This window comes from Seriola aureovittata, chromosome 11 (assembly GCF_021018895.1).
Source record: "Seriola aureovittata isolate HTS-2021-v1 ecotype China chromosome 11, ASM2101889v1, whole genome shotgun sequence".
In the NCBI taxonomy this organism is placed as follows: Eukaryota; Metazoa; Chordata; class Actinopteri; order Carangiformes; family Carangidae; genus Seriola; species Seriola aureovittata.
In genome coordinates this window covers 10,233,516-10,259,834 of record NC_079374.1, presented here as the reverse complement: position 1 = coordinate 10,259,834, position 26,319 = coordinate 10,233,516, and the positions used below count along the sequence as shown (strand labels likewise).

General features: G+C 39.3%; 2 protein-coding genes across 2 annotated transcripts in view; both read right to left on the bottom strand.

The window, feature by feature from the left end:
- mgat4a (alpha-1,3-mannosyl-glycoprotein 4-beta-N-acetylglucosaminyltransferase A) overlaps positions 1-20,754 on the bottom strand; it is a 30,282-nt gene extending 9,528 nt beyond the window's left edge. Inside the window, exons 1-3 of the mRNA XM_056388955.1 lie at positions 19,773-20,754; positions 7,707-7,874; positions 6,672-6,812 (exon numbers count right to left, since the gene is read on the bottom strand). Coding sequence (XP_056244930.1) covers positions 6,672-6,812; positions 7,707-7,874; positions 19,773-19,866 — 403 coding nt within the window. The 5' untranslated portion in view covers positions 19,867-20,754. The remainder of the gene's footprint in view (positions 1-6,671; positions 6,813-7,706; positions 7,875-19,772) is intronic.
- Positions 20,755-22,063: 1,309 nt separating this feature from the next.
- Positions 22,064-25,792, bottom strand: creg2 (cellular repressor of E1A-stimulated genes 2). Its single transcript, XM_056388465.1, has 4 exons — positions 25,314-25,792; positions 23,274-23,443; positions 22,679-22,792; positions 22,064-22,607 (listed from the first exon to the last, which is right to left on the bottom strand). Exons 1-4 carry the CDS (start codon positions 25,728-25,730, stop codon positions 22,466-22,468), a joined length of 843 nt encoding a protein of 280 aa, XP_056244440.1. The 5' UTR covers positions 25,731-25,792; the 3' UTR covers positions 22,064-22,465.
- Between the last annotated feature and the right edge of the window lie 527 nt (positions 25,793-26,319).

Genomic DNA, 26,319 nt, shown 5'->3' with positions numbered 1-26,319 from the left:
TCATTCCAGTACAACAAGTCAGAAGCTTGTTCTTGTTGTTGCCTGCTTGTTGTTTTTATTGTTAGCAATACCAGTTAACCACAATGTATTATACGGTATTATATGTATACAAACTTCATAGTAACATGTCCACAGATATAAGTTGGACAGTACTGTGTTTACAACTGATTTAATGAGACACAAAGAAGACAGAAGTGCTACTAAACACCATATTACTACAGCTTTCACTGCTGTTGATGCACAGAGCAGCCATCTTGGATTTTGAGGTCAGGATTGGTGAGGGTCTTCTGACTTTCTGAGTCAGACACCCGACTTCAGGGGCCATTCCAGTTGAAATTTCAGAAAACAAAATTATATAATGCCTGGCATTTACTGAACAACTACAACAGCTAAATTAATTTGAGCTTTTCTTACTAAATAAAGTTGGACGCCCAAAGACAACAACAGAGAGCAAGGATCAGAGAAGATCTGACCCCTGTAATTTAATAACAATATAATATTTCTTTACTGATTTACCTGTCATTTTTTATTTTAACCGATTAATCACAAATCGGAAATGTCACTCATGAGAATGTCAATATTTCCAGACCCCATACTCAAGTCACAAAACTGCTTATTCTGTCTGACCAAATCTCAAAGCTACAGTAGGTACAACAATATCAAAAACTGAAAAATGGAGTTCATGTCTTTTTTTTTTTTACTGGATTAATAAGGATTGATACATTAAATTGTCTTCAATTACTTTTCTGTTGAATAACTAAGCAATAAATTGTGTCAGCACAACCCACTAATCGCAAATATCATGGTGATCATCAGCTCAGAGCTAAAGGATATTCCGTTCAGCTGGAATAGCCTGTTCCAATGACACAACAGTTAGACATGGAAAGAGATAAAGAGAGCGTCTATTGTCTTCTCCTTATTGCTTCTAGTTTATGAGGCTTGGAGCAGCTAAACAGGGAGCCTCTTCTTTAGTATGGAGAGATACAACGAGAGACTGAAGCAAGTACAACGGGCTGTTACCGACATAAAACCAGTTCATTGTATGAAGTAGAACACAAGGACCACTTTCACTAGGGAAACAGAAAGTGAAAGAATGAGAAAGCAGCGAGTATACAGCAAGCCCACACCGATGTGATCACAAATGTTAAGATGAGCAAGTTATCAGGCTGGTTATCCGACAATGAGTCAGTGTTTCGTCATGCTGAGGAAAAGAAGTCAAGACTGTAGCATGGAATTGCATATTAACTTGTGTGCTCTCTTTTTCATGTCTAGCTCTCTCTTCTTCTATACATGGTGTATTTGCTCTTTACTGAAATCGAATCCTTGGGTACAATGTACAGAGGGCTACTGCTTTGGATACTGTTGTTCATAAAATGCTTCATGCTTTCCCAGAGAAAGGAAAACAAGGTTATGTTTTGTCCTAATGGAAGTTACAAACAACTTGCCCTATAGGGATAGTATTGTGAAATACATGGACCGGGGCTAATGTGCATATGTGTATGTGTGGATGTGTGTGCACAGTTTAAAAGGGAAAACATGCTGACTGAGGGGATGTGGGGGCACAAGGGGCCTCAACAAAGGCACAAAGCAAACTTGAGGTGCAGAATGAGTGAGCAGCACAGTGGACCTGAGAGAGGGTGCAATCCTCCAGAGTGATCTGTGCAGCGTGGAGAATCTGTCCCAGTTTTGCTTTGTGTTTCTCACACAGAGCTCCATGTCGTATAGCGACACCCACCACCACCACCACCAAGAAAGTAGGTCGAGGATGAAAGGAGAATGTAGGAGGAAGGAAAAGAGACAGAGAGTGACAGAATAAGGGAGGGTGGCAGACAGTGAATGAGTGATAATGCATCTAAGTGCAGCTTGAGCAGGACCGACTCCAGGACTGCCCCTCCCCATGTCCCTTGATCAGCCTGCTCACTTCTCTCTGCCATGCTTTCATCTCCTTTAGAAAAAAGAGAAACGATCCACACGTCTGTCCACTTTTCTGTCACATCAGTGAAAAGAACTGATTTGGCGTACCACACATATAAAAGAAGCCAGTGTTCGGCGGTATGTGCATGCTTTCAATATCCAGCAAAATATGTCCAGCTTAGTGCTTGCTTAAACTAAGTATGTAAATGTGTTCATTTTCCTGATGAGACCATGAACACACAATATCTAGGGTTACGGTTAGTGTCAAGGAAGGAAATAACTAGAGCCTGACTGACTTATCGGCCTATTACAGATATAACAGTATGCGATATGCGCCGAAATGAATACTTTTAGTAAGAAGCAATAATGCAGTGGAAATGCTGGGATCAAGTCAAGTTATATAGGCAGCATTTTATGTATATTTGATCCTTTGTTTTCATTCAAGCTAAATATATATATACACATTTATTTTATTTATAGTTATAGTTATTTTATTCAATTCCTGCATTGATGCCATTTCAGACAGTAATGTTAATTGTTGAACTGTAAAATATCCTGCTTTCATTACATATCTTTTTCACAAGTGTTTACATACAAACACACACCCACATGTGTATATATATATATATATATATATATATATATACACACACACACACACACACACACACACATATATAGGCCGATATATCGATATCTGATTTTTTTTTTACTCCCTAATAACCAATATCGGTCTGGCTCTAGAAATAACATCATTAGATCATTACTTGTAGTGGGAATTGTATCTGGGCATATAACACTCACCATGATTTGAGGAATCATCAGTTTATAAATTAATTATGTGACTTTTCCGATGTAACCAATAAAGAAGGGGTTAATATTTCATGTATAGGTCTTGAGGCAACTACAAAGTCAGTAGGGTTTAGAAACTATATATGAGTACATGTTAATAAAAGGATAAAGGAGGAATAAAATATATTTATTTGTTACACTTACAGAGAACACTGTTTATTATATTATTTCATCATAGTTAATCATCAATGAAATATGGATAAGGTATAATGAACACTATGATGAAATTAATTGGGGAAAAGAGGAAATGTCTGGTCACAGTGGCATATTATAAGGATGGATCTATTCTATGGCTTATTGTTGTGAGAGACAAATAGAAACAATGTTAACCTGCTCTATTTGCTTGAAGGTTTCTTTGCCTCAATACACAAACGCATGTTTGCCTTTGATATTGCATTCCCTGATTAAGAAGACCAAATGATGAATTCAGTCTTTTTTGGTGCAATTTAAGAAAATCACAACTGTTATGTTTTGGGGTAATTTAGGCATCGATGAGTCTCATGTTAGAACCATTGCTTTTCACAACTGCTTCTGTGTCAAAGTAAATACCAACAATGTTTTCCATTGTAAAATGTTGCTGAGAGGCATCCAAAGTAATCTGGTTGCTATATTCTAATGACAAAAACGGAAGCTTTTTAAAGCATTCAAACTTTCAAGGTCTTGCAAAGCCTGAGGAACATCATGCCTCTGTGTGTGCTTGTGTGTTTGTGTGCATGTGTGCCCAAGTGAGTGGATGAGCAAATGAGTGATATCCCTTTTAAACCAAGCTTGACAGTGGAAAACCTACAATCATGGGTGAATATAACTTTTCGTAAAATAGTCACATCTTTCAAACCATAAATTTATAGTATCTTGAGTGGTTTGTTCAGTAAACTTAATCACACACTGCCTGACATGCATCCAAAACCGCCCACTTCTTGGGCATGGGTAAACAACAAACATGATAATTATATTCCAGTGTCAACAGCATGTGGGCATTAGGTCTGATCATTACTCTGCATGCAGACATTTGCACCCGCAGAGATTTGCCCTGCACAGTTCAGCTGCTCTGACATGCATTGCTGCTCACAGATGGAAAATAGAACTTTGTCCTATTTTTTCCTTTAGTGTTGCATTGCAGCAATGCAGCTAGCCAATCAGGGCATGCCGTTTTTGAAATTTGTTGAAAGCTTTCACTTTGATGCAGCTAAAAATTAAAAATGGCTGCATGTAGGGTGAGGTTTGATATAAAATGTTCTAGCACAGGTCAGCCCTGTTTTAGCGTTTTGTGTGTGTGTGTGTGTGTGTGTGTGTGTGTGTGTGTGTGTGTCTGTCTTCAAAACCTACAGCGTTTGAAAGTTGAAAGTAATAAGTTTGAGATTAGATCTTGTTTATCGGAATGTGTTGAAAGTGCACAGGCAAAGACATCAGATGCAAGAATTGTAATATGGGTTCACCAGAGAAGAAAGAAAGCGACACATTATGCAAATATTAGGTTCATAGTACTGTCAAATGACTTGGCTGTCTAACACAGAAGCATGTCTCATAATGAATACAACTGAAGTGAGAAGCTGTTGAGGGGGTCATATTCTTGCTCAATGTACAGGCAACTTTACAGAAAGTCTGTGCTCCTGTATTCTGAAATTATTATTATTATTTTTTTTATTTATACATACGTGTGTTATATACGTACATATACATATATTAGCACGAATTAGCAGGTATCAGCATCTATGCTCACCATACGTGGGTTGTTATCTTATCTCATAAATAGGCTAATTAGCCAGCAAATGAATTAGCCTGTGTTAGCCTATGAGCAAGATCCCCAGCGATGCTAACAATGCTTACAGTTATTAAACCGGCATACACCTAAATCTCAGCTCTATACACGTCCCACTTCTTTGCCCATTTTTGGATTAGCTGGGAGTTAGGCCGACTCAGGCACGACCAAGATGGCGACAGGCAGCAGAGTAGCCCACTCTGTGCTTCAAAACCACTCTTCAGAAACCTATGGGTAGCGTAACAGAGGTTTACACTAGGTCTACACTCTGCTCAGGTCAACAGAAGAATCAAACAACAAAGACAGCAGGTAAAGGAAATTCAATTTAGGGAGAAAAGGGGTTGAAAAGAGATCTCCTAGCTGGTTAGAATAAACAAATTCTAGTGTATAACTGATGTTGCTTGGCAACAAACAAAGTAGAGATTGTGCAAAAGGGCACAAGTTAGTGCCCAGGTTAGAGTGTCCCAGGACACATTCTTGTTCACACTCCTATAAGTATGTGGATATATGCGATCCAGACCACCTCCAAAAGTGTCCTGAGTGATCGGATCTCAAATACATCCTCAATGCATCTCGGGTGAATTCACACCTGTACTTGGAGCTGTGTACTTGTGATTGGATCAACCAAGACGCATGTTAATGCCAGTTCTGAACAGGGCCAGAGATTGTCTGAACTCCTTCTTCACATAATACTTGTTCAATTTAAAGTGGGATGATGTCCTAATTTGCACAGATATAAATATCCCAATGTCAGATATGCTTAGACCAGCAGAGAAACAAGAGGGGAAATAAAAAATGAGCGACACAGAGGTAGACTAAGAAAAACTATTAGCAACAGAAATAGGGAACATTAAAAGTCATTGTTGGCACCTTTAGGCAAAAGTTGCCAGTTGCCACTCAAGTATGTCATGTGGCAACGCACGAGTGGTGGAGGAGCAAAAGGCATCTGCAGCAGTTGTGCTACCACTTCCTGATAGCTGTAACCTCCTGCTTTGTTGTGCATACACTGAACACAATTGACAGTGCTTAAGGGTGGGAAGCGGGTGAGAACAAAGCAGTAGGCAGCAACAAACTTTTCATTTTCAGTGGCAAGACATTCCCTTTAAGATTTCTAAAAGAAAGCTAAAAAGTCCTAAAAGCTTGACTGGCAATGACTTGGAAAGGTGGCAACAATAGGCCTTGCAATTTTCTCGTTTCTCGTGGGAATACCTTGCACTCATTGATCAAACAGCCTGCAGGCCAGGGACAAGAAACTCTTGCTTGTTCCCAATTTGTCCCTCCTTTTTTTCCTCTAATTTGTCTAGGGCCTCTGTTCCTCCTCTCAGTCACTGTCATTAGGAATGTGGAAACACCATTTGAGATGTTAATCCCTAAACTCACCTCCCTTGCGCCCCAAATTCAATTCACCTATCACACTCACAATGCCAGATAAATAATCCTCTTAGGTTGAACTTGATATAGCAGAGGTCATATGCTTTATGCTGCTGCCTGGGTGGTGAAAGGAAAAATTTTAAAATAAAAACAGGGTTGCTGAAAATAAGGTTTACTACAAAAGAAGAGTGAAATGATCTATGAGAGGGGAGGCTACTGACAGACAAGAGCTTTGACAGGACAAATTTCACTGTAAAAATGTGGTTGTTGTTCTTGTGAAGTTACACATAATGGAAACTTATACTGCTTTTTTTTTTTTTTTCTGCCCTCAAACTCTAGATTTTGTAATCATATGTTCAGTTTGTGGCTAGCACTTACTGAACCTGCCTCACAGGTTCATCAAAAGAGAGAAAAGCATGAAGAAATGAAAGCAAGATTGAAATCCTTGTTCAACCAAACAAAGAGAAATGATACACAACTTGTAAATTAAATAGGGAATTATACTCTACATACACTATAATTATCTTCAGTTCTGCAAATGTTCTTCACAAAAGTGTTATTCCAAAGCTCGGTCCAGAGAGGATACTTGTTGTGAACTAGTCACCAACTGAAAACTTGTTGAGACTTGATTCTGTCCCGAGTGTAATGAGGATCTCAGGAGCTTTTACTGTGTTTGTGCAGGATGAGCATACATATTCTGAGGAAAATGTCTTCTAAATCAGGGTGTTACTGTCACTGTCGTACCTAATTTTCAGTGTCTGTATAAGCTTCTCACCTCCAGTGCGGCCAAGACCAACCTGCACGGCAGGATGCAGGCTGCCCTCATTGTTGAGAAGGTGAGGCAGGTGGTGATAGATATTTGGCACCTGGAGCTGTTTCCTATTTGCAAGATCCTTCAGTAGTTTCTGTGTCTCATCTGAAAACAGGCACAGAGAAACAGGTTAAGTGGAGTCCTCTTCTTAGTTTCATCAAATGATGACAGGAGTGAAACGATGCAGACTTTTTAAAGCACCACCTGTTGACACGAAAGCGCACTGGTAGAACAGTGATGCCATAACTATAGAATCGGTGAATAAAATATTTCACGATGCACTGACTTACTCACAGTAGAAAATCAGAGTTCTTTCTGAGAATATGAATTTTCAGTGGCTGCAGCCCCTGACTGTGCTTGTAACTTATACCAAACTCATACTGTGTTTCCCTTATGCAGAGAGGACAGCACAGGAAATCAACATAACATAAGATAAAATCATTTAATCAAACTGACTTCTAAAATCTGAAAAAACTGTTTTAAAATGCACAATAACTACCATAATGAAAATTAAAGTAAAACTCCAATGACAGATCATTTTCAGTGTACACAAAAGCCAATATGATAATGAACCTGAATATGAATTGGATAGTTCAATTTAAAATTGGAAGACAATACCGAGTATAAGCTTTAGAGCTGCATTAATTAGTCAATTTTGATTATCGATTTATCTTTTTAGTCATTTTCCACTATTTCCTGCCATTTTATAGATAAAACGATGAATGAATTAATCAAGAAAATGATCAGCAGATTAATTGATTGATTGGTTTCTTTTCAGCCTTCTGGATTTAATAATCCACTCAGTGGTTTTAAGGGTTGACTAAACCTAGTTTTACAAAAGGAGGCCCGGGGGAATCCTGCCACATTGAAAATGAAAGTCTGTTTCAATTCATTTTTATTAGAAATTAGATAGCTCTTAGAAAGATACCTCCCCTGAGCATTTCCTTTATCCCGAATACAATTAATAAGTGTTTGTATACGTTTGTATGTGTCAGTTACCCGAGAAGTTTGTGAGAGCATCTTTGCTGCTGTTAGTCTCTGCAATGGCGCGTCTGAACTGCTCAAGAATGTTGTTGAGCTCAGACGATCGCTGCAGCGTCCTGTGCTCTGCCACACGAAGGCGCTCTTTCAAGGCATGAAACTCCCGCTGGTAGGCTATCAGCTTCTCTATAAGAGAAATAAAAGCAGAGTAGGGCGCATTAGCAGGTGACAAAGTGGATTCTATGAACTTCTAATGATTAAAAAAAAACAATGGTATAATACAAGGTACACCTTTAGCTCAAAGGAAAGCAGAGTTCAGTCACAAAGGAAAAATATTTTTACAGACTTGGGCTACCCACTAGGTAGATCCAACACCAATAGAAGAATATTACATGGAAGAGTGCAAAGATGAAAGTCCATTATGGTGATTGGGGTTTTGGAAATTGTGCTGTAACAAAATGCACCTGACATGACGTTTTTATAATCCACTGCCTCATTTAAGCAATCCATTGCAGCTTATATTTCACTTTAGTGCCACTTCCATATGTGAAGCCATAATACCTTCAGTTACAGGAGAACACTGTCAATTACATCAAAGAAAATGCCAATGAAACATTCACTAGAAATAATTCATAAAGTGCTTACTTCAACATTTTGCACAGAGCATGAAATGTGTTATGCAAGTATGAGATTTTGATCTAGATGAAAACACCGGTAACCAGATTGTGTCATTCAAGTAAGCATAGTGTTTCATAAGGAGATGTGTTTCAATATGCCCAATTTCACAACAGTAATTTTTTTTTTTCTTCTTGGATTCAGATTCACTCCAAAAGCTAGTCACTTTATACTTGGACCATGGCCTAAATATCCTTAATAATTGCTTTATTATGCATTTTAACTGGTAAGACTTGAGGATACATTTTTTTTTAATTATTATTATTATTAATGAGTTTAACTTTTGTAGGTCAGTGTATTAAGTGTTGACTAAGCAGTGAGTGCTCTTTTTCAGCTCTCCCATTTGTGTGGATACAGTCACCCCTGGGGGCTGCCCTGTAAACACAGCCCTAATCTGATGGGTTCTGAACAGGTTTACTGGAGCAGTTTAGAATGAAGTACATTGGATCTGTAGAGCACTTCGAATCAAGCTGCAGAGGGAATGGAGAGAGATACTTTTTCAATTTCCCTAACCAGGAGTTCTCAGATTGTACAAGGATTTAAAGCAAATCTCTGAACTACAGCAGTACCATGTGATGATGAAGTCATCAATGATACGGCAGTCAGGAGCAGCAATTTATTGGAAATACCAACTGCCTGGTTTGAACGGGAAATTACTTTTGAGGTTTAGAAGCGGTTTACTGCAAAGACTCGAGGAAGCCAGTCTTTGGTTATCTCTTACCAGGAAGCAGAAGTTGAGTGGTTGGAGTGGAATTTTGAATGTCAAGGTTGACTTATCCTACGTGAGTATTGTGTTGGGCTTCTTTTCTATTTTAGTATTTTTACTTAGGTCTTTTGCCTGGTAGTTTTATTGCTTTGCGTTTTGTGGCATTTTTTGAAAAGTGCCTCATAAATAAGTTTATTAAACATACTGTTTTTTTGGGGAAATGGGGATGCTAGTGAAATAAAGCCAAGAAATGTCTGGCATTGGTTGACTTGCCTAAAAAAAAAAACAACTCTTAGTGTCAGTATTAGCAGTATAGACTTGATTTTGATCCAAAAATGTATGAGGTTAGAGGGAGTACAAAGAACATTTCAGGTGTACATATATGAGTGTGTGGGTGTGAGACAGAGAGGGGGTGGGGGGGTGGGGGGTACGGTTTGGCCGTCTCTGACCTTCCTCTGCTGGTGGATTTATTGTGCCCTTTCCGAGAGCCCTCAACTCCAACAAAACCCAGACTCCCTTTATCTTCTCCTCTCCATCACTCTCTCTGACTGAGCTATTGTCCATCCACTCTGCCCTGGCTCCTCTTTTTCACAGAACCATGTTGTTCTTCATGAATGCTGATCTCTAAGACACACCGACAGATGCTGTCATTTGGCCCAAACCTCAAGAAAAGGGCAGCTTCAACCCTAAAAACAAGACTTTCATCTTCACATCAGTCCTTTTGATTGTTGGACTCCAGGCCTGTTGAAATGAAACCATGCCTGTAATCCTACCGTGCAAAGAAACAAGAGACACAGAGCACCCCAGAACAGAAACAGGAAGTCAAGAAGGTTTCTAGTTGGTTTAATGTTTCCGATTCAAATATGTTTTCATACAATGTGAAATGTATCTGCTCAGGTATGTTGGGTATGGTAAATTACACTTTTGATATACTTTGTTTGTTTTTTTTAACAAATCCTTTTAACAAATAATGATCAAACGAAAGTAACAGGCTGTATGGTTAAGTTACTCTGTTGGTATACAGCCACTCCATGACGGCATGGGTACACAAATGCATTAAACAATTAGACCTACCTGAGGCCTGGAGTGTATCTATTCAATCTCATTATTCTTCTCTGCTCTCTAGAACCATGAGTTGTGGGGGAAGGGCTAAGTGGCTTTGCTCAGTCTTTGAGCTTGAAATCCTCTCCTTCCTTTTGTTTGTTGCTCTTTTCTTAAGACTGTCACATTCTTTCCTCATTTCATACCATTATCAATATTTTTAGTATCCTATGTATGTGGAACTTTCTACACTATCTGCACTTCCATCAATACACTATTGTCTGCTTGTCCTCTCTCCTGGTTTCCATATACCCACAGCCCCCCACCCTCCTGTGGTGTTTTGCCTTGACATGCCATCCTTGATTCCTCACTGCATTCACATACATGTCCAATATACCATAGTTCCCACTAAAATCATGACCCATATCGCAATCGCAATATCTGTCAAAATAATCACAATATTTTTTTTGTTTTCATATTGTTGAGCTGTACCAGATATAAGTATTGCCTAAACAGGGACGAAGGCACATTAACATTACATGTAGCAGGGTTCAGAGCAGGCAGGGATCTCACGAATCCAGCCGCCTCGCAAGGTAACGTGATTTGGACAGCAGGACTGCTTATCATGTTCTCGCATGACTTGAGGGCAACAGTTGCTGGCTGTAATGCACCTTTAAGATGGTTTGCCAACTGCCGGAGAAGAAATGACTGACAAGAAAAATGGAGGAGAATGCATTTGTAAAAACAGAGTAGGAGGCATCCCAACCAACCAAAAATAAGGGTTGTGAGGAGAGTTCTGTTGTGTGGACTGTATGGTATGGTTTTTTTAAACCATTTCTTAACTGAATTTAGAGAACAATTACTGCAGTGTTCCCTATACATTGATTTATTTGTTGTGGCCCTTCAGCATATGGATTTTCCTTTTTTTTTTTTTTACGACAATTTCAAAGTAGGTAAAATCTTATTTCATGGTAGAGCTAACACAGCACATTGATTTGTCCAGACCCCCCCATTCTCTTTCTCTCTCTCTCTCTCTCAAACACATTGACAATGGACCTGTCTGTCATAGTTGAACTGGCCATCAGGAGCACCGGGAGAAATCCCATCCCATCAGTGGGTCAGTGGACAATGAAAAAAAATCCATTAAGTTTTTACTGTCCCCGTCTGTCTCTTTACCAGCCCTATCTGTATGTCTGCCATTCAGGGTGCGGATGAGAGCGTGCTGCCTGCATGTGCCAGGACAGGGCTCACTGGTCAATCACAATATATAATCACGTTGTTATTTGTTTGACACTGTGAAGCAGTGAAGCTGTATTGTTCAGTAATGCATTTGTCACAAAGTCCTTAGCAATTAAAATATTTGCAGTGTAGCACTTTATATGGTAGCCTATTATGTAATAATTAATTCAGTGGAAAACACTGATTACTGTAATTTGATTTTATACAGCTACCATGATATAAAATTGCATATACCGTCACAGAAGATTTTGGCCATATCGCCCTACCATGGATGTCAGAGAAAAAGCTGACGGACAGACACAGTACCTGTCTTGGCCTCTTCTCAACTTCACAGTTAAAGAGGAGAAGGATGATCAAGGATGATGGAGAAATCCAACCTTGAACTCACCAGAGTGTTAAGAGTTTTATCAGTGAATCCATCAGCTCATCAAAAGCCCTCACAGTGATCTTGTCCTTGACCTCATTCTCCCTTGCTGATACATGCTGCTGACTGCAGGAGCATGAATGCTGAGGAGGGACTTGTGTGGTTTGTGTTTGCATGAGTGAGAAAATTGCACGACATAATATGCAGATGTGCTTTTTGGAGTAAAGTCTCACTTTCCCAGCATGCTTTCATTTGCTGCGGCCTGGTCTACAGCATGCATTTCAAAACATTTAGTTTCCAAACGGAAGATGGAATCAAACCTCATCAAGGTGTTTGTCCTGAATTATGATAAAATTCCGTAGATAGCAGGGATACCACTTCTCATTCCAGTGCTACAACAAAAACAAGGAAATCACTCAGTTAAATGCCCATTTTGAGAAAAAGTGGCGACTAATTTTCCTTGAAATACAAGCTTAGCTAAATACTACTAGAACTGCAGATGATTCATCACCAGGTGTTCAGAGGAAATTACGACTGACTTGCAGTGTTTTCACTAAAACCACTTTCTGTAGAAGTAATAGTTCCCTTGAAAATGGTCTCACTGTATTATGAACTGAGTTCAACTATCCTGAGTAACTGATACATTGTTTCTGAAAAGGATATGTTGCTGAGTTTTTCCAAATCAGATTTTTCAAGCACAAACAAAATTCTGTTCATCTTGGAGTCCCAGCTTGTTGCTGAGCAACTGGTCCAAACCAAGAAATAGTCTGGAACATAACTCCCATGTTGATTTGTCGATTTCATACAGATTAAACACACAAAATAGAAGGTGTCAATTAGTGAGCTTTAGAGATGCTGGTTGGTGGATTTTGTTACGCTTGGACAGAGCTGAGGTAACGGTTTCAACCCTTTGCACTACGCTTACTGAGCCAGCTGCTGGCGTTAGCTTCCTATTTACTGTACAGACATGAGAGTGGTATCATCTAACTCTGGGCAAGAAAGCAAAGTTTTCCTTTAAATTATGAATTCTGCCTGCCAAGTGTCCGGACCTCAGTACCACAAAACATGGCACATTGCCAGAAGTCCAATTTATCTAAATATTTTTAAATTGATTTGAATCTGACCAGACTGTCTCCATGTACTGACAGAAAGTCAATTTATCTCAAAAGCATTTCAGCTATTATTCACATTATACTGTAACATCAGCAATTTTAACAAATTTAACAGTCCTTAAACTTGTTTGAGTTGCTGAAAAGATGCCACACCACTGAGCCTTTTCTTGTGGACTTGTAGCTACAGATTCCACCTGCCAGACATGGAGATGTTTCGCATGCATGTGCATCTTAGTCCTATATGTATTATACATGTATAAAGCCCTCAAGGGGTGCACCTGCTAGCCACATGATTCCACACTGCAGCTGCTGTGTGCAACACAAACCATTTAACCAAGCTGTTATCTCTTAAGTAGGGCAGATGGTGCAAAGCATGAACTTGAAAATAATAGGACAAAAACATGAATGGTTATAGCATGTTGGTATTTAGGGGGCAAAAGACGGATGCAAAAGACAGGCAGATGCTCCAACATTAGGTCCATACGTCACAATAGATGAAACTTGCTTAAGTATAACTCAGAAGTTGTATGAAGAATACACAAGAATACACAAGAATACACTGCGACACTCACTATTCATTGGGCAGAAAATATCAATTAAATTAAAAACTTTTTCGTTAAACAGCCTCAGTGGGTGTAAATCATGTAACACTTGTCTTCACACAGGAAAAAAGCAAGCACACTAACACACATAAATAATATTGCACACACTCAGAGTAGTAGTATTGATTTTTGGTGGTATTTTCCTGAAATGCAAGTCGATCCAAGAGCGGGCTAGTGATACTCCCTGGACAGTTTTTTGTAGTTTGCAGAAAGAGAAAAGCTACACCTTTATCCCAGTCTGTCAGACATTTTCTTTGCAATACTTTCTTTTCACTTTGCTTCTTAAGTACAGTGAAAAAGTTGTAGAGTTAAAAAGAGGAACAGTATATAAAAAAGCCACTTGGTGGCTTTCCAACCCAGTCTTAATTTTGCTCCATCACTATGGGTTCATTGTTTCTACTGCCTTCCACCCACTCTTCTTCCTCTACTGTGCTGGAAGTCATAAGCTCCTGCAGCTGTGTATTCCTGTGCATGCTGTCTGACAGCAATGAACTGAAGCCATTGCCCTACTCTGCTTACTCCCATTCCTCTGGCTTTCCCTTGGCTCCAGAGAGGCTGCCATCAGCCAGGGCCATTACTCTTTTTTGGAAACTCCACTTTCAGGGTTGTCACCAATCAGTTGTTTAATGATATCCAGAGGGGTTCAGAGCTCTCAGCCCATTACAAAAACTATTTTTAGAGCTGAAAGGATAAGTTGATTTCATGATAGCTGACTGACAGAACACAATCTGAAACCATTTTGATAACCGTCTAATCACTTGTCAGTCATTTTTTATTTTACAGCTTGTACCTGTGAAGACTTGATGCTTTTCCCTTCGATATTATATTGAACTCAATATCTTCAAGCTTGGTCAGGAAAAAACAAGCATTTTGAAAACATCACCTTGGTATCTGCGGAAATTATAATGGGTATTTTACACCCAGTCATTTTCTTAAGCAAAATAAATAAAACATTAACCAAGAAAATAGACAACATATTAAATACTACTAAAATAATTAGTATTTAGAGTCCTTACTATTTATATGATAGTTTGGTTGTTAGTGCTGGTTTCAATGTATAAATTTGTAAACAATTACGTAATACTATAACTGATGTGATTATCTGAAACTTTACAATGTTTTAAGCAATGTTTTGTGATCTATCTGCTCTTAAACTAAATTCTAAAGCCCAAATTAGAATTTTTAGATCTGTTTGTCCACAAGGTGATGAAAACGTTGTCATGTCCTCATATCTGTGAAGGTCTGTGTGGAATTTCCCAGAAATGTGTGAATCTGTGAAGGCCCTTCATTTGTAATAATTTTCTGTAAATTAAAAGATCATCACCTCAGCTTGAAGGATCGCTTGTAGGCATGCACAACCAATGCCACATAGTGTACAGACAAGTCCCAGTTTGTTCAGCAATCTTACGCCACAGATTAAATGAGGAGCAGGGAACAGGGTTAGGGCCCAACAATCACCACCTCTCCTCTCTGACACTGAGGAGAATTTGAGAGCTGTCTGGGAATTCTGAATGAATGAATGAATGAATGAATGAATAGTAGCGTGGGGTTAAGGAAGTGAGCAGAAGCACGAGGAGGGAAACAATGATGATTGTTAACTTACTAAGGAATTGAAGACGCCTGTTCCTGTTTAGACAGAGTACAGCTGTTTAAGATAACTGGAATTGGGTGTGTGTCTGACTAAGCAGGGTACAAAACATACTGCAGAAAAAAAGAACTTAAACCACTGTCTCATCGCCATGTCAGCACTCCCGTCCTTTCTCTCCATCATACAGCCTACCTCAGGCTCTTCTCATCCTCCGTCTTTTAAGATTTGGCCTTTCTACTCACTTCTTCCTTCCAGGCCACTTAGGATTTGTCTGGCAGACTGCCCTACCTCGCATTGCACACAAACTAAATGTAAACACACACACACACACACACACACACACACACACACACACACACACACACACACACACACACACACACACACACACACACACAAGCCATATTCTCTCCCATTTTAACTAATAAACCATGTATCTGACCAAACACCCTCCTTATCTGTCTGCTTATTTACCCTCTTCACTGCAATCACTTTTGCTATTTTTAGCCCATTGTGTTTGGAATGAAGTGATGACGGAAGAAAACCATGCCTTTAAACACAGAGGAAGGGGAAGGCATATGTTTCAGGAAGGCAACAAAGAGACCACAATTGCAAAAAGGGAAGAGTGTTTTGTGCTTGGTAACCGTTGACTTTCAGAAACCATAAGCACCTTAGAGGTGTCTCAATCTTAGGCTGGAAATCAAAGACAGTTTTAATATAGTGCTCATAAGAAAAGTGCAATTATAATACAAACAATGAGTATGTCACACGTTTAACATCTGCAACACATGTCTATAACTGAACTAAGACTGACTGTTCCTTTTGCTGCCATTATCCTTAAAACATTGGATGCCATCTACCGCAGTGCCATATGATCATTACCCAAGACATTTATCCCACTCACCGCTGTGAGTTATATGAAAAGGTTGGATGGTTATCACTTCTGAGAGGCGTCAATATACCTGGGTTTTAATAAAGTTGACATGACATTTAACATCCTTTGTCAAGTTCAAAGTGAACAACCAAAGTTAAAGTTTCTTTTAAATGTTCCCCAGTGGTAAGGTGTAGTCCAGTAGCACTACTGGAATGAACTCCAAAGTGAAGTTAGAGACACTAAGACCTCTGTTGGATTCTTCTTACTGATACATTAAGAATATCTGTGACTGTTCTCATTGGTGTCTGATAACTGTTTTGTGAGAGTGGCTCGTCTGGTGATCCATAAGAGATCTTGATCATTGTGAGATTTTTCTGAATTAAATAAAAGGCTTAACTAACTATGCCTGAAGAGGAAAGGCACTAGCGTTAAATATGGAAAGGTTTTGAAAGCAACTTGTAGCAGCTTAATGTGGTGACGGTGGTATAGAGCTTTTCTCCTTATATAAGGTTGACAATAAACAAGGAGGCTAATGCATGTTTGTCATCGGGAGGGTGTCTGTGTAGATTGTGCAGTCTTTATCAAGTTTGTCTATTCACTGTGAAACGTGACATTGAAACTATGCCTCCCTGATATGCTTCTCCCTGCTACCCACTAATAATTTTTTTACTGTGCACCATATGTACATTTTCGTTCCTCTTCTACCATTTATATGGTGAACACAAACATGAGGCATCATCAAGAGACAATGCTCTGCAAGGCTTAAACTGCAACAATGTAGTGATAACAAATCGCAAAAGAAAGCATCTCTCTACATTGCTACATCAAATTTATGTCTCATCCCAATCTAAAGCCCCAGCATTGTTATTCATATTTATCCTGTTGGTCAATATTGTTAAGGTCTACTTGAGACATAACCACGGAGATATCAGAGTGCAGTCTCTCACTAGGGAATAGGGCAGGCTCTGACAGAGAAGTACACACTCTGGAGAGTCATTCAACATGGAGTGTTTGGACAGCTGACTGGCACAGCTCTCATTCACAGCAGTCAAGCAACTAGGAACAAGACAGGCTGTCGGAAGCAAAGAGTTGGGCAAGAAAACAAAAATAAAAACTTTGCCCAGGATTACCTCTCTACCCCAATACGCCATGAAACAAACACCAATGGTGTCTTTATAGGCTACAATAATTGAATCATACAACACAGTCATGAGCATAAATACAAATATACAACTACGTGAAAAGGTTCTGATATTTTTCTCTTTTAGAATGACTCAATGCCGGAGGCCAAGTCAATTTTAAACACCCACGCTAGGCAGCATCAAGAGGAGAAACCATCTGTAACTGCAGGGAGAAATGATAGGGGACATGAAAGAGGCTCATATGTTTACAAAAAAGAAAGAAAAAACGGTATTAAAACATCTCATGTTAAGACAAGAAACAGCACAAACACATAGAGGCAGGGAGACAGCGCAACACATGGTACATGAATAAAGCTTGTGATGTTGATGCAGGTAAAGCCCACACTTGAAGGCAATACCGTGTCCTGGGATTATTATATGGAAATACGCGCTGAGGATATAACTGATACGCTAATAAATATTCAGTTTCGGGTATCTTTAAGTAACACAGTCCTTTCCTGCAAGCATGTAAATGTACATGTGAGTATATAATATTTGAATTGGGGGCTTTGGAAGACGTGATCAGTGTCTACTGTATCTCTTTGTTTGCCCCCTTCCCCCAGCTAGGATTACTTAAGTGTTAAATTTGATTTCGGTCACAAAAAGAAACAAAACAGCCAAGCGATGTGCACAAAGAATGAGAGCTATTTGTGTTGCTTGCCCTCACATAAATTAAAGTTGCCCAGAGTTTATGGTATAAATCAATACTCGAGGTTTCATTATAAGGCCAAAAAGAGCTCTTTATTACTGCTCACACCCGGCTTGCCCCCAGAACATAAACATTTGTCACATTTTGTAGTCTAAACTAAAATCAACCCTCGATTGAACAAACAGGCTTGCTATTTTCAATATGTTATAAAAATAAAAATTTATAAAAAGAGCATCTTTAACAACACAAAAGGCAGCATTTGCGAAAGAAACACTCCAAATAAGCAAAACAACCAAGTCAAGACACATATTCACCAAATCATTAAGACACATGGGGCATTTAGAAACTTGCTGCATACAGAAAACAAGCAAATTCACAAAGTCAACACAACACAAAATGATTTTGCAAAAAAGACAAATATGGTGACCATTGTTAATACTGTTCAAAAATTTGCAGTTTTATTTTTGGAGATACTGGCTACAATTGTTGGCCATTTAATAATGGCCAGCATTTTACTCTGGAAGCTTCTGTTCTGTGTTCTGTTGTAGTGTCTGACTTGCAGTCTTACTGTATTTGCAGCATGTTTGACAACACATTTGACAGCATGCGACCAAAGGAAAAAATGTCCCTCCTTTTATGGTGTTTTGTCTATTTGTTTCAGTTTGCACTGAAACAAACTGCGTTGACCTCTCTCTGCCACTGTACAGGCCAGCCCATTTGCTTTTAGATCATAGGCCTTTTAGACATTCAGCCATTCAGAAATTTCAACATGTCAAAACAGGAGCAGCACATGTGTAAATAAGAAAATGAATGATGGCTGAATGTAATTTTTGCTTCAGCTCCTGGTATTGTGCACTGTCACATTATTATGGCTCACTGAGAGACTTCAATACAATGGAGCCATCATTAATGTTGATAGTAACATGACAAGTCAACATCTTTGCTGTGAACATGGCCTACTGAGTGTCCTTGAATAGGATGTTTAGGATATTAGGACAAAAAGTCCTCTAAATCCTTAAATATATTACAATTCGGGGTCAAAATGCATGTCAAATGGGCACACACTATCACATTTGTGTATTTTCCTACACAACTGTGAAGTGCAGAAAAAAGGGTACTTTTTTCTAACTTATAGAAAACTACTAACCAGTAAAATTGAACAGAAGGGTTTGCTATCAAGATCCCTATTCTGACTACAAACCCACTGTACTATCAACAGGTGCACAAGACAGAACAGAGGGCATTTTGACTTGACCTTTGCTTATCACACACTCACTTTTATCCAGCCATGGGACAATCCCTGCTGGCACTCAGTGGACATGTAAAGGGAAAATACTTAATCAAGCTCAACAATAATCACAACATGAAGGCCATGGCCTGGAATTTATCTAAAGGCTGCAATTGTTTACACCGGTTGATAAGTCACTAAGGCCCATAACCCTCCCCGCGCAGGTTAGGTCACGCCTAGAATGTAAACACTCAGCACTTACATACAATAGAAACTCAAACACACTTGTGTAATGAGCCTGAGTCCAGATGTTTGACAGGACATGTAAATATGGGTAATGGGTAAAAGACTTTGGCATTGAATGGCATTATTATGAAGAGATGTTGCAAACTGTGCTGCCAGTGCTTTAAACTGATGAGGACATACTAAATTATCCCTAATTGATTGAGGTTGATGAGGTGAGATGAGGATTGACTACAGATCTACTGTGCTGTCATACATCAGGGGGAACAGTAATACAATAACATAAAAACAATACACAAGAACCCGTTTAGAAAGGCTAAATATTACAACAGTTAACCCTTGCATAATGTACTTTACACCAAGATTGTGTGAGGTATGACACGTTGCCTCTAAATACCATTCTGCTGAACAGAATCCTGGATTCCAGGTGAACGGGTAACACCTGCTGTACATTCTTCAGGACCCACGTCAGCTTGATGTCTGCCAATCTGTTAACCAGGCCTTACTAAAGTCGCGTCTTGTAAATGCCAATTACAGCATGTATTTGTGTGGTAGCCATTATGACAGGGGTGCTTAACCTACCTTTGCCATTCTGCCACGCTGTGTACCAGGACAGGCTGAGGAAAGACGTGAAGAAAATAATCGCAGTGGCCACAGTTCCATTTCTGAGCCTCATCTCATTTCAGCGATGCCTCTCCTCGGCTGACTGTCGGGGACCCCGGAGCTGCCGTCGCCTCCCTCCCTCCGTCTCTCTCCGCCTTCAGGATGTTGACACGGGCGTAGGCGCAGGCATATGGGGGCGTCAAATGGTTAAAAAAAAAAAAAAAACGCTCCAATTAACAGGACTGTGAGCACGGACCTCTGCACTGGGAGGAGGGGTGGGGGGTGCTCGGATGTACCCTCAGAGTCGGTGCGTCTGCTCTTGTCGTTATTCGGAGGGCTCCTCCTGTACCGTCCTGGAGCGATCAGTCACGAGTCAACTGCTTTTCGTGACAAAACGACTTACATGGTCGGTTAAGAGGCTAGCTGCCGATATAACCCATTGTAATTTTCGCAGCCAGTCGTTGGCTACAAGTTAACAAGTAGAAAGCATTTCGCGTGTGACGGCTGATCCTCTGGGATAGGCTGATCTTCCTCTGACGGGGTCCGAGAGGCTACGCCTCAAATTCCGCTTCAACTGGCAACAGATGAATAAAAAAATACAAGCAGCGTGTTGCTAACTACCCGAGCTTCGTCTTATCTCTTCAACCTAGTCACTAAGTTTTACCTGCCATGCTAGCCGGTCGACCTGTCGACTGCCACCACTGCGACACAGTCTGTGTTAGCTAGTTAGCAGCCGAGCTAACATTAAGTTGAAACTCCGCTGGTAACCACCGCCGGGGTCCGTCAACCTGCTTATTACCAAAACAAAAGCAGAGGAGACCACGACTTTTTGTTGCTGTTCGTCCGGGAAAATTTCACGCCTAAAGGCCGTCCATTTCAGTTAATTCCCAATCCGAAAACGAACTAACGGTTACAAACTGATTTAAAAAATCTGCATTTAACGCTTTCTGTAATCTAACTAAGTAGCGTTCACATGACAGCATGCACGAGCAAGTCTTCCGGTAACAACTTTCAAAATAAAGCAATTATAGTCTGGAAAGTCGATTCAGTCAGGGCTGAATTACGGACCGGGCCCGACAAGCCCTAGATTTACTCCATATAATTAATGTCTACTTAATTTGATTGATCATTAAATTATCAGACGGATTCCTCACCCTCACTGGCCAAAATCTGGATTTAGAACTTTATTATAGGTATATATATATCTAAATATATTGTTATTGTTATATATTAATATTGAACTCATATGATGTAAAGTTGTTTATTAAATTGCTTTAGTTTTCTCTGTTTCAAATAGCCTAAACACACAGAAAATGTGGTGCAAGACTGTATTATTCCATCGAAACGGTTTTACATTAAATGTAATGCCTAATTCGTAATTATTTTTTAAAACGAATAAACAAAAATACTGAAAACAGACACCACAACTGCAAAAGGCTGACCAATGCTGAAAAAACTGTCCCATGGTTGAAACCTGTCTAGTGACCTCTGCCATAAAGTGAACAACTTCTGTGATCCACTAAACTGCAGTGGCTTTTCACGCTACAAGCAGAAAGCACGCCATCTAGTGGCCTTGTTTTCAGCTGCTTTAATGTAGATGTTATCTGTATGCATTATCTGTTCCATCAAATGTCTGCATACAGCACTCGATAATTAGATACGCCCTTTAACATCAAGAAACGTCTTCACATTTGATGATAAGATTTCATGTTTAAATGTCAATTGTGGGGGCCATTTCTAATATAAAAGAAATGTGGAGTGAGTGGAGACTCTATAGTCAAAATAAAAAAATCTATAATTTCTTATTCCATTCACTGTCTTTTTATCTTGCACTATGCATGACTGTAGAACCAGTCTCTAATAAGCATTACATTTTGCAATTATGCGTCAGACAAGCTGTGTGTGCACAGTGTCAGAGCATAATGCTAATTTAATTAAAGTTCATTCTTGACCTTGAAAACAGCAGCTGACAAAACAATTTCACCCCAAAGCCCATTTAGTTAACAGCTCTAAGGCTTTTGATCATCACATGATTCTTACCTGCAGATGAATATGCCAGTTGAACAAGGTGCTACAAAACCTTTGCACATCTAAAATTCTATCTGCTAATGAAGAAAGCCAGCAACAGCTGCTAAATGGACCTTGAGAAGAGATTTTCTTTTTTTTTTTAGTTATTTTTTGGGCATTTATTCTGATATGACAGTGAGAGATAGACAGGAAGGTCAGGGAGGGAGAGAGAGAGAGGGGATGACATGGAGTCGGACTCAAACCCAGGTGCTAACATTCATTTATTTTTCAAAACAGCGCACATAGTTTGATGCAAACCCATAAAATAGTAATCAATGTTTAAAAAGAATACATTAAATGGCAGAATGTTCTATAGCAGCTGTGATGACTGTGAACATTGAATTTAATAAGCTTACTGACTTAAAATACATTCACACACCAAACACAGGAAACCGAGTTGCGTGGCAAAAGAGAAAAAGTGGGTGTGAAGAATATTCACTTTCAAAGTGTTAAAATAGCAAAAATAACTGAAAAAAATGTTTAAAATATTCTTTGAACATTGCTCCTTTGTGAACTGTCACGCCTTATTAGAGTGATGTGCGTCCTGTAGACAGCTGAACCGATCTGTTTCTGTAGGCTGACGTGATGCAGAGGGAGGGGTATTCTCAGAAGGGTGTAGCTTTAAAGTAGTCCTCCAATGGAATGAGGGATGTGCCGCCAATCCAGTCCTGCAGCCAGACCTGGATCAATTCCAGCTTCATAAAGAACCACTTGTGTCCCACTGGCCACTTTGCCATCACAGGATGTCTACAAAAACAACAGCAACACATGATCATACTGCACATGTGCCAAATCTCTTTGTTTTTCCTCAGTTTTACCTTGAGAACATGGCCTCCTTTGCAAATGCAAGCTCCTCTGGGGCCACCTCCACCATCTTCCCTGTTAATGTGAGTCGAGCACATCTTGGATCCTCTGGATCATACACCATTTGCCTTGAGACACAGAAGACCATGTTACCATTGTAACACGCACACGCACACGCATACTTTTTCCCAGCCTTTCAGAAACTCAGTCATAATTCAATAAATTCTTGGACCAGCCACACAAAGTGGGAAACTGTCCAGGACACGACAGGCTCCAGACTGTATGTAAATGGATCTGTACTGATTATATTGGGAATTTGTTTGAAAATAAGAACTACTAGAATCCTGCAGCCAGTGGGTCCTTCATTACCTAATCTTGAGGCTGTGCGTTAAGACAGGCCAATCTTAAGTTAGTTCATTTTAAGACCTTCATTATTTAAATTTTATGCTTTGTTACTAAAATAATTTGTGTATAATCAAATTACCATACAGCAAACCTTGAGCCAAGGTAGTATTTCCTGCCTCCCGTGTGGGAAGAACTGGGACTTAATGGGGGCCCAGCAGTTCATTTTTAGTAAATGAATGTGGCCATGACTTCAGTGGAGCTTACCTGCAGAACTCCCCCTCTGCCTCTGAGAAGGTGAGAGAAGCAGAGGGGTTACTTTTCAGGTCTGACACAGTGTTGTCCATTGGAGTCACATAGAAGTAGATAACTCCAGTGCTGTTGTCCAATGGTCCATCACTGACTGAGAAGATGTTCCCAAAGGGGAGACCTTTGATCTGTGCAACAAGCATGATGTTACCAAAACACCTAGTTTCATAGCAAATTCAGCAATGAAGATGTAGAGATGGATACTGTGTGTTTCTGTGTTAATAATAAAATAAAAGCAGCGCATTGCATTATATTATCATACACAGTGTAGTGGGGGAAAAATGTTGTTACCTGAAGCGCCAATGATGAAATATAAACAGAATTTAATGGTGGAGGAGTAAATAACACTTTAGGCCATTGTAGAGATCCTGTTTTTAAATAAAAAATATAATTGAAGTGACTTGAATAAATTAAAACGGAGAAGTATCCAAATTAATGGAAAAGTTTCAGGTGTTTTCAAAATGTGGGTGGAGGGTACTTCTAAAATGACTGCTACAACTATGACTAATAGGAAAAATCTTTCACACATACAAATATCTGGTAGGGTAAGACCAGTAGTGTTGTACAGAACATGAACGCTAATATCAGTTATAATAAGGGAGAGGAATCAACATGAGCATTTGTATCATTCCTGTTGTTCTGTATGAAAATAAAATTAAGTTATAAATAACCATTAACATTCTTTTTGGTTTCTGGTTAAAATTTTGAGAGTGCTGGGATGTGCCTTTGGGGGGTTCATGACCTCAGTATTTCTAAAATCCTACCAACAAATTTTCACCATAATAGATTCACTGATAAAATAATCAACAGATTAATCTGTAATGAAAATAATAATTGCAGCCCTAGACCTTGGGGTGATTTCATAAGTGCATTTAATTATTGTAAAGACACATTTTTGTTGTTTGGTAGCTAAATTTAGAAAAACAACACAGTTAGACACAAGTCTTTATTCTCATATTTCTGGCATAGGGTGGGATTTACAGTGTTTGCATATATTGATTATAAAGTATAATATAATATATATATATATATATTTAACTTAAAGTGTGCTATTTCGGAGGCTTCACCACCAAAAATATCAATCTCAGCTTATAAATTACTCATGTGTAAATTTTCAAATGTAAGTTTCTCAAAAAAGAATCACAAAAAATACCTAGGATGTGGCCTCAGTGTAAAATTAAGAAATATAATGTTAAATGTTGTGATTTTTTCAATTACTTGCTGTGCAATTGGTGATCACTGAACCAAAGCTACCAGTGAGGACACTGATGTCATGACCTCAGTATTCATTATAGGAATTTTAAGGGTTTACATTCTACAATTTAAGAAAACTACCACGAGTATTTTATACACTTTATCCATTACTTTTTAACTTAAAGCATTTGACTATATATATATATATATATATATATATATATATATAATATATATATATATATAATATATATATATATATTAGAATATAAATGTGTGTGGCCTTCAGGGGCTTTTTTAATTTTGTTGAGGTACAAGTCACAACTTTCTCATTCTCACTGACACATGTTGGCCTTCCATAAAGCCCAAGTATAACTCCACACAACTCCAATCATAAGTGTAATCAGCCACATAAATGAAAACACTGAGTCAGTGTGCAGGGCCTTAACTCAATAATAATGCATCATATTTTGTGCATACATGTAAAAGTAACTATAGACACATGTAGTGTACAATATTCCCCTCAGTGTAAGTGTGAAGATGCATGCATTGGGAATAATAAAGTAGCTTAAAAAATGTTCTTACTTGCGTAAATGTACTTTGCTTTCCACCACTCGACCTCAGTATTTCTAAATCCTATGCTGCTGTCCTGGCTCTGCTGAAGTTCCCTCAGTGTTTGGTTCACTGACTTTGAGGATTGTTCCTTACCTACACTTGTTTTAAATACTGAAATGCATTGACTTAATTTACACATACATTAGGATGTCCCAGCCCAGAGGAAACCTATATATTAGTGTGTGTTACCTTGTCTTGGGTTGAAATGGTGGACAGATGTCCCCAGTCACTGTAATGAGCTATGTATCTAGCAGTCCTGGCGGTCTCCTGGTGCGGGGGAGGAGAGCTGCTGGCGGACTTCTTCACCTTCTCCAGCCGATATGAAAACAAACGTGAGGACAGCTGCGCCACATTGTCGTTTTCGGGCTTGACCAGCTCTCCGGGGCTCTCCACGCTGTCTCCGAGGACGTTGGAGGACGGATACGCCTGCTTCCACAGCCCCGCACTGTCCACCAGCAATGCCGGGGCGACCTCCTCCGACAGGTCCGCGTCCTCCACTACATCGTTGGAGGACACGACCCAGGACACCGAGCTCCTCAACGTGTAGCTTTGACACAGACACAGCACATTGGCAAATACTGCCAGGGGAAAGTAGCAGGCCTTCATATCATGGAGCTCGGGGAATGGCCGCGCTCATCCACTCACTCTCTTGTTTACAAACTCACGTGTATGTGCTTTCGTAACACGAGGAGATTTTGTAAGATAGAGAGCATGTCTACACCGACCCCTACTGACAAACCGGGGAAATTGAAATTGTAATTAACCCACTGAGGCATTTATGACATAAAACATACAGATTTTTATATCTGCAAAAAAAAAGTATTTGGTAGAACTCTTTTAAACACGTCGTGCATATTGTTTTGACTTATACGCCATTAGATTTTAGAGATAAATATTGCACTTTCTCTACCCCACTACATTTCACATCTATGGCTACTTACCTTAAAAAAAAACAAAAAAAAACAGCAAAGTTTTGCATTGAAGATGTTATTTAAATCATGGGCCCCTTAATACTTTGAAAACACACACACACACAGGTATTTATTAATTACTCTATAAAATGTAATGAACACCAGTGTTGTATTCTTTAAAGGGCATTTTAAATAAAAAGGGATAAATCATCGAAAGAAAATAATTGTCAGTTTGCAGATGATGTTACCAAACCAATTATGTGCTTAGAAAGTCTCAGGACCCT

Coding starts and splice junctions, on each gene's coding strand:
- creg2 (XM_056388465.1), bottom strand. CDS start 25,730: ATGAAGGCCTGCTACTTTCCCCTGGCAGTATTTGCCAATGTGCTGTGT. Junction 22,793..23,273: donor GCAGAGGGGGAGTTCTGCAG/GTAAGCTCCACT, acceptor CTGTGTCTCAAG/GCAAATGGTGTATGATCCAG. Junction 22,608..22,678: donor AAGGAGGCCATGTTCTCAAG/GTAAAACTGAGG, acceptor TTGTTTTTGTAG/ACATCCTGTGATGGCAAAGT.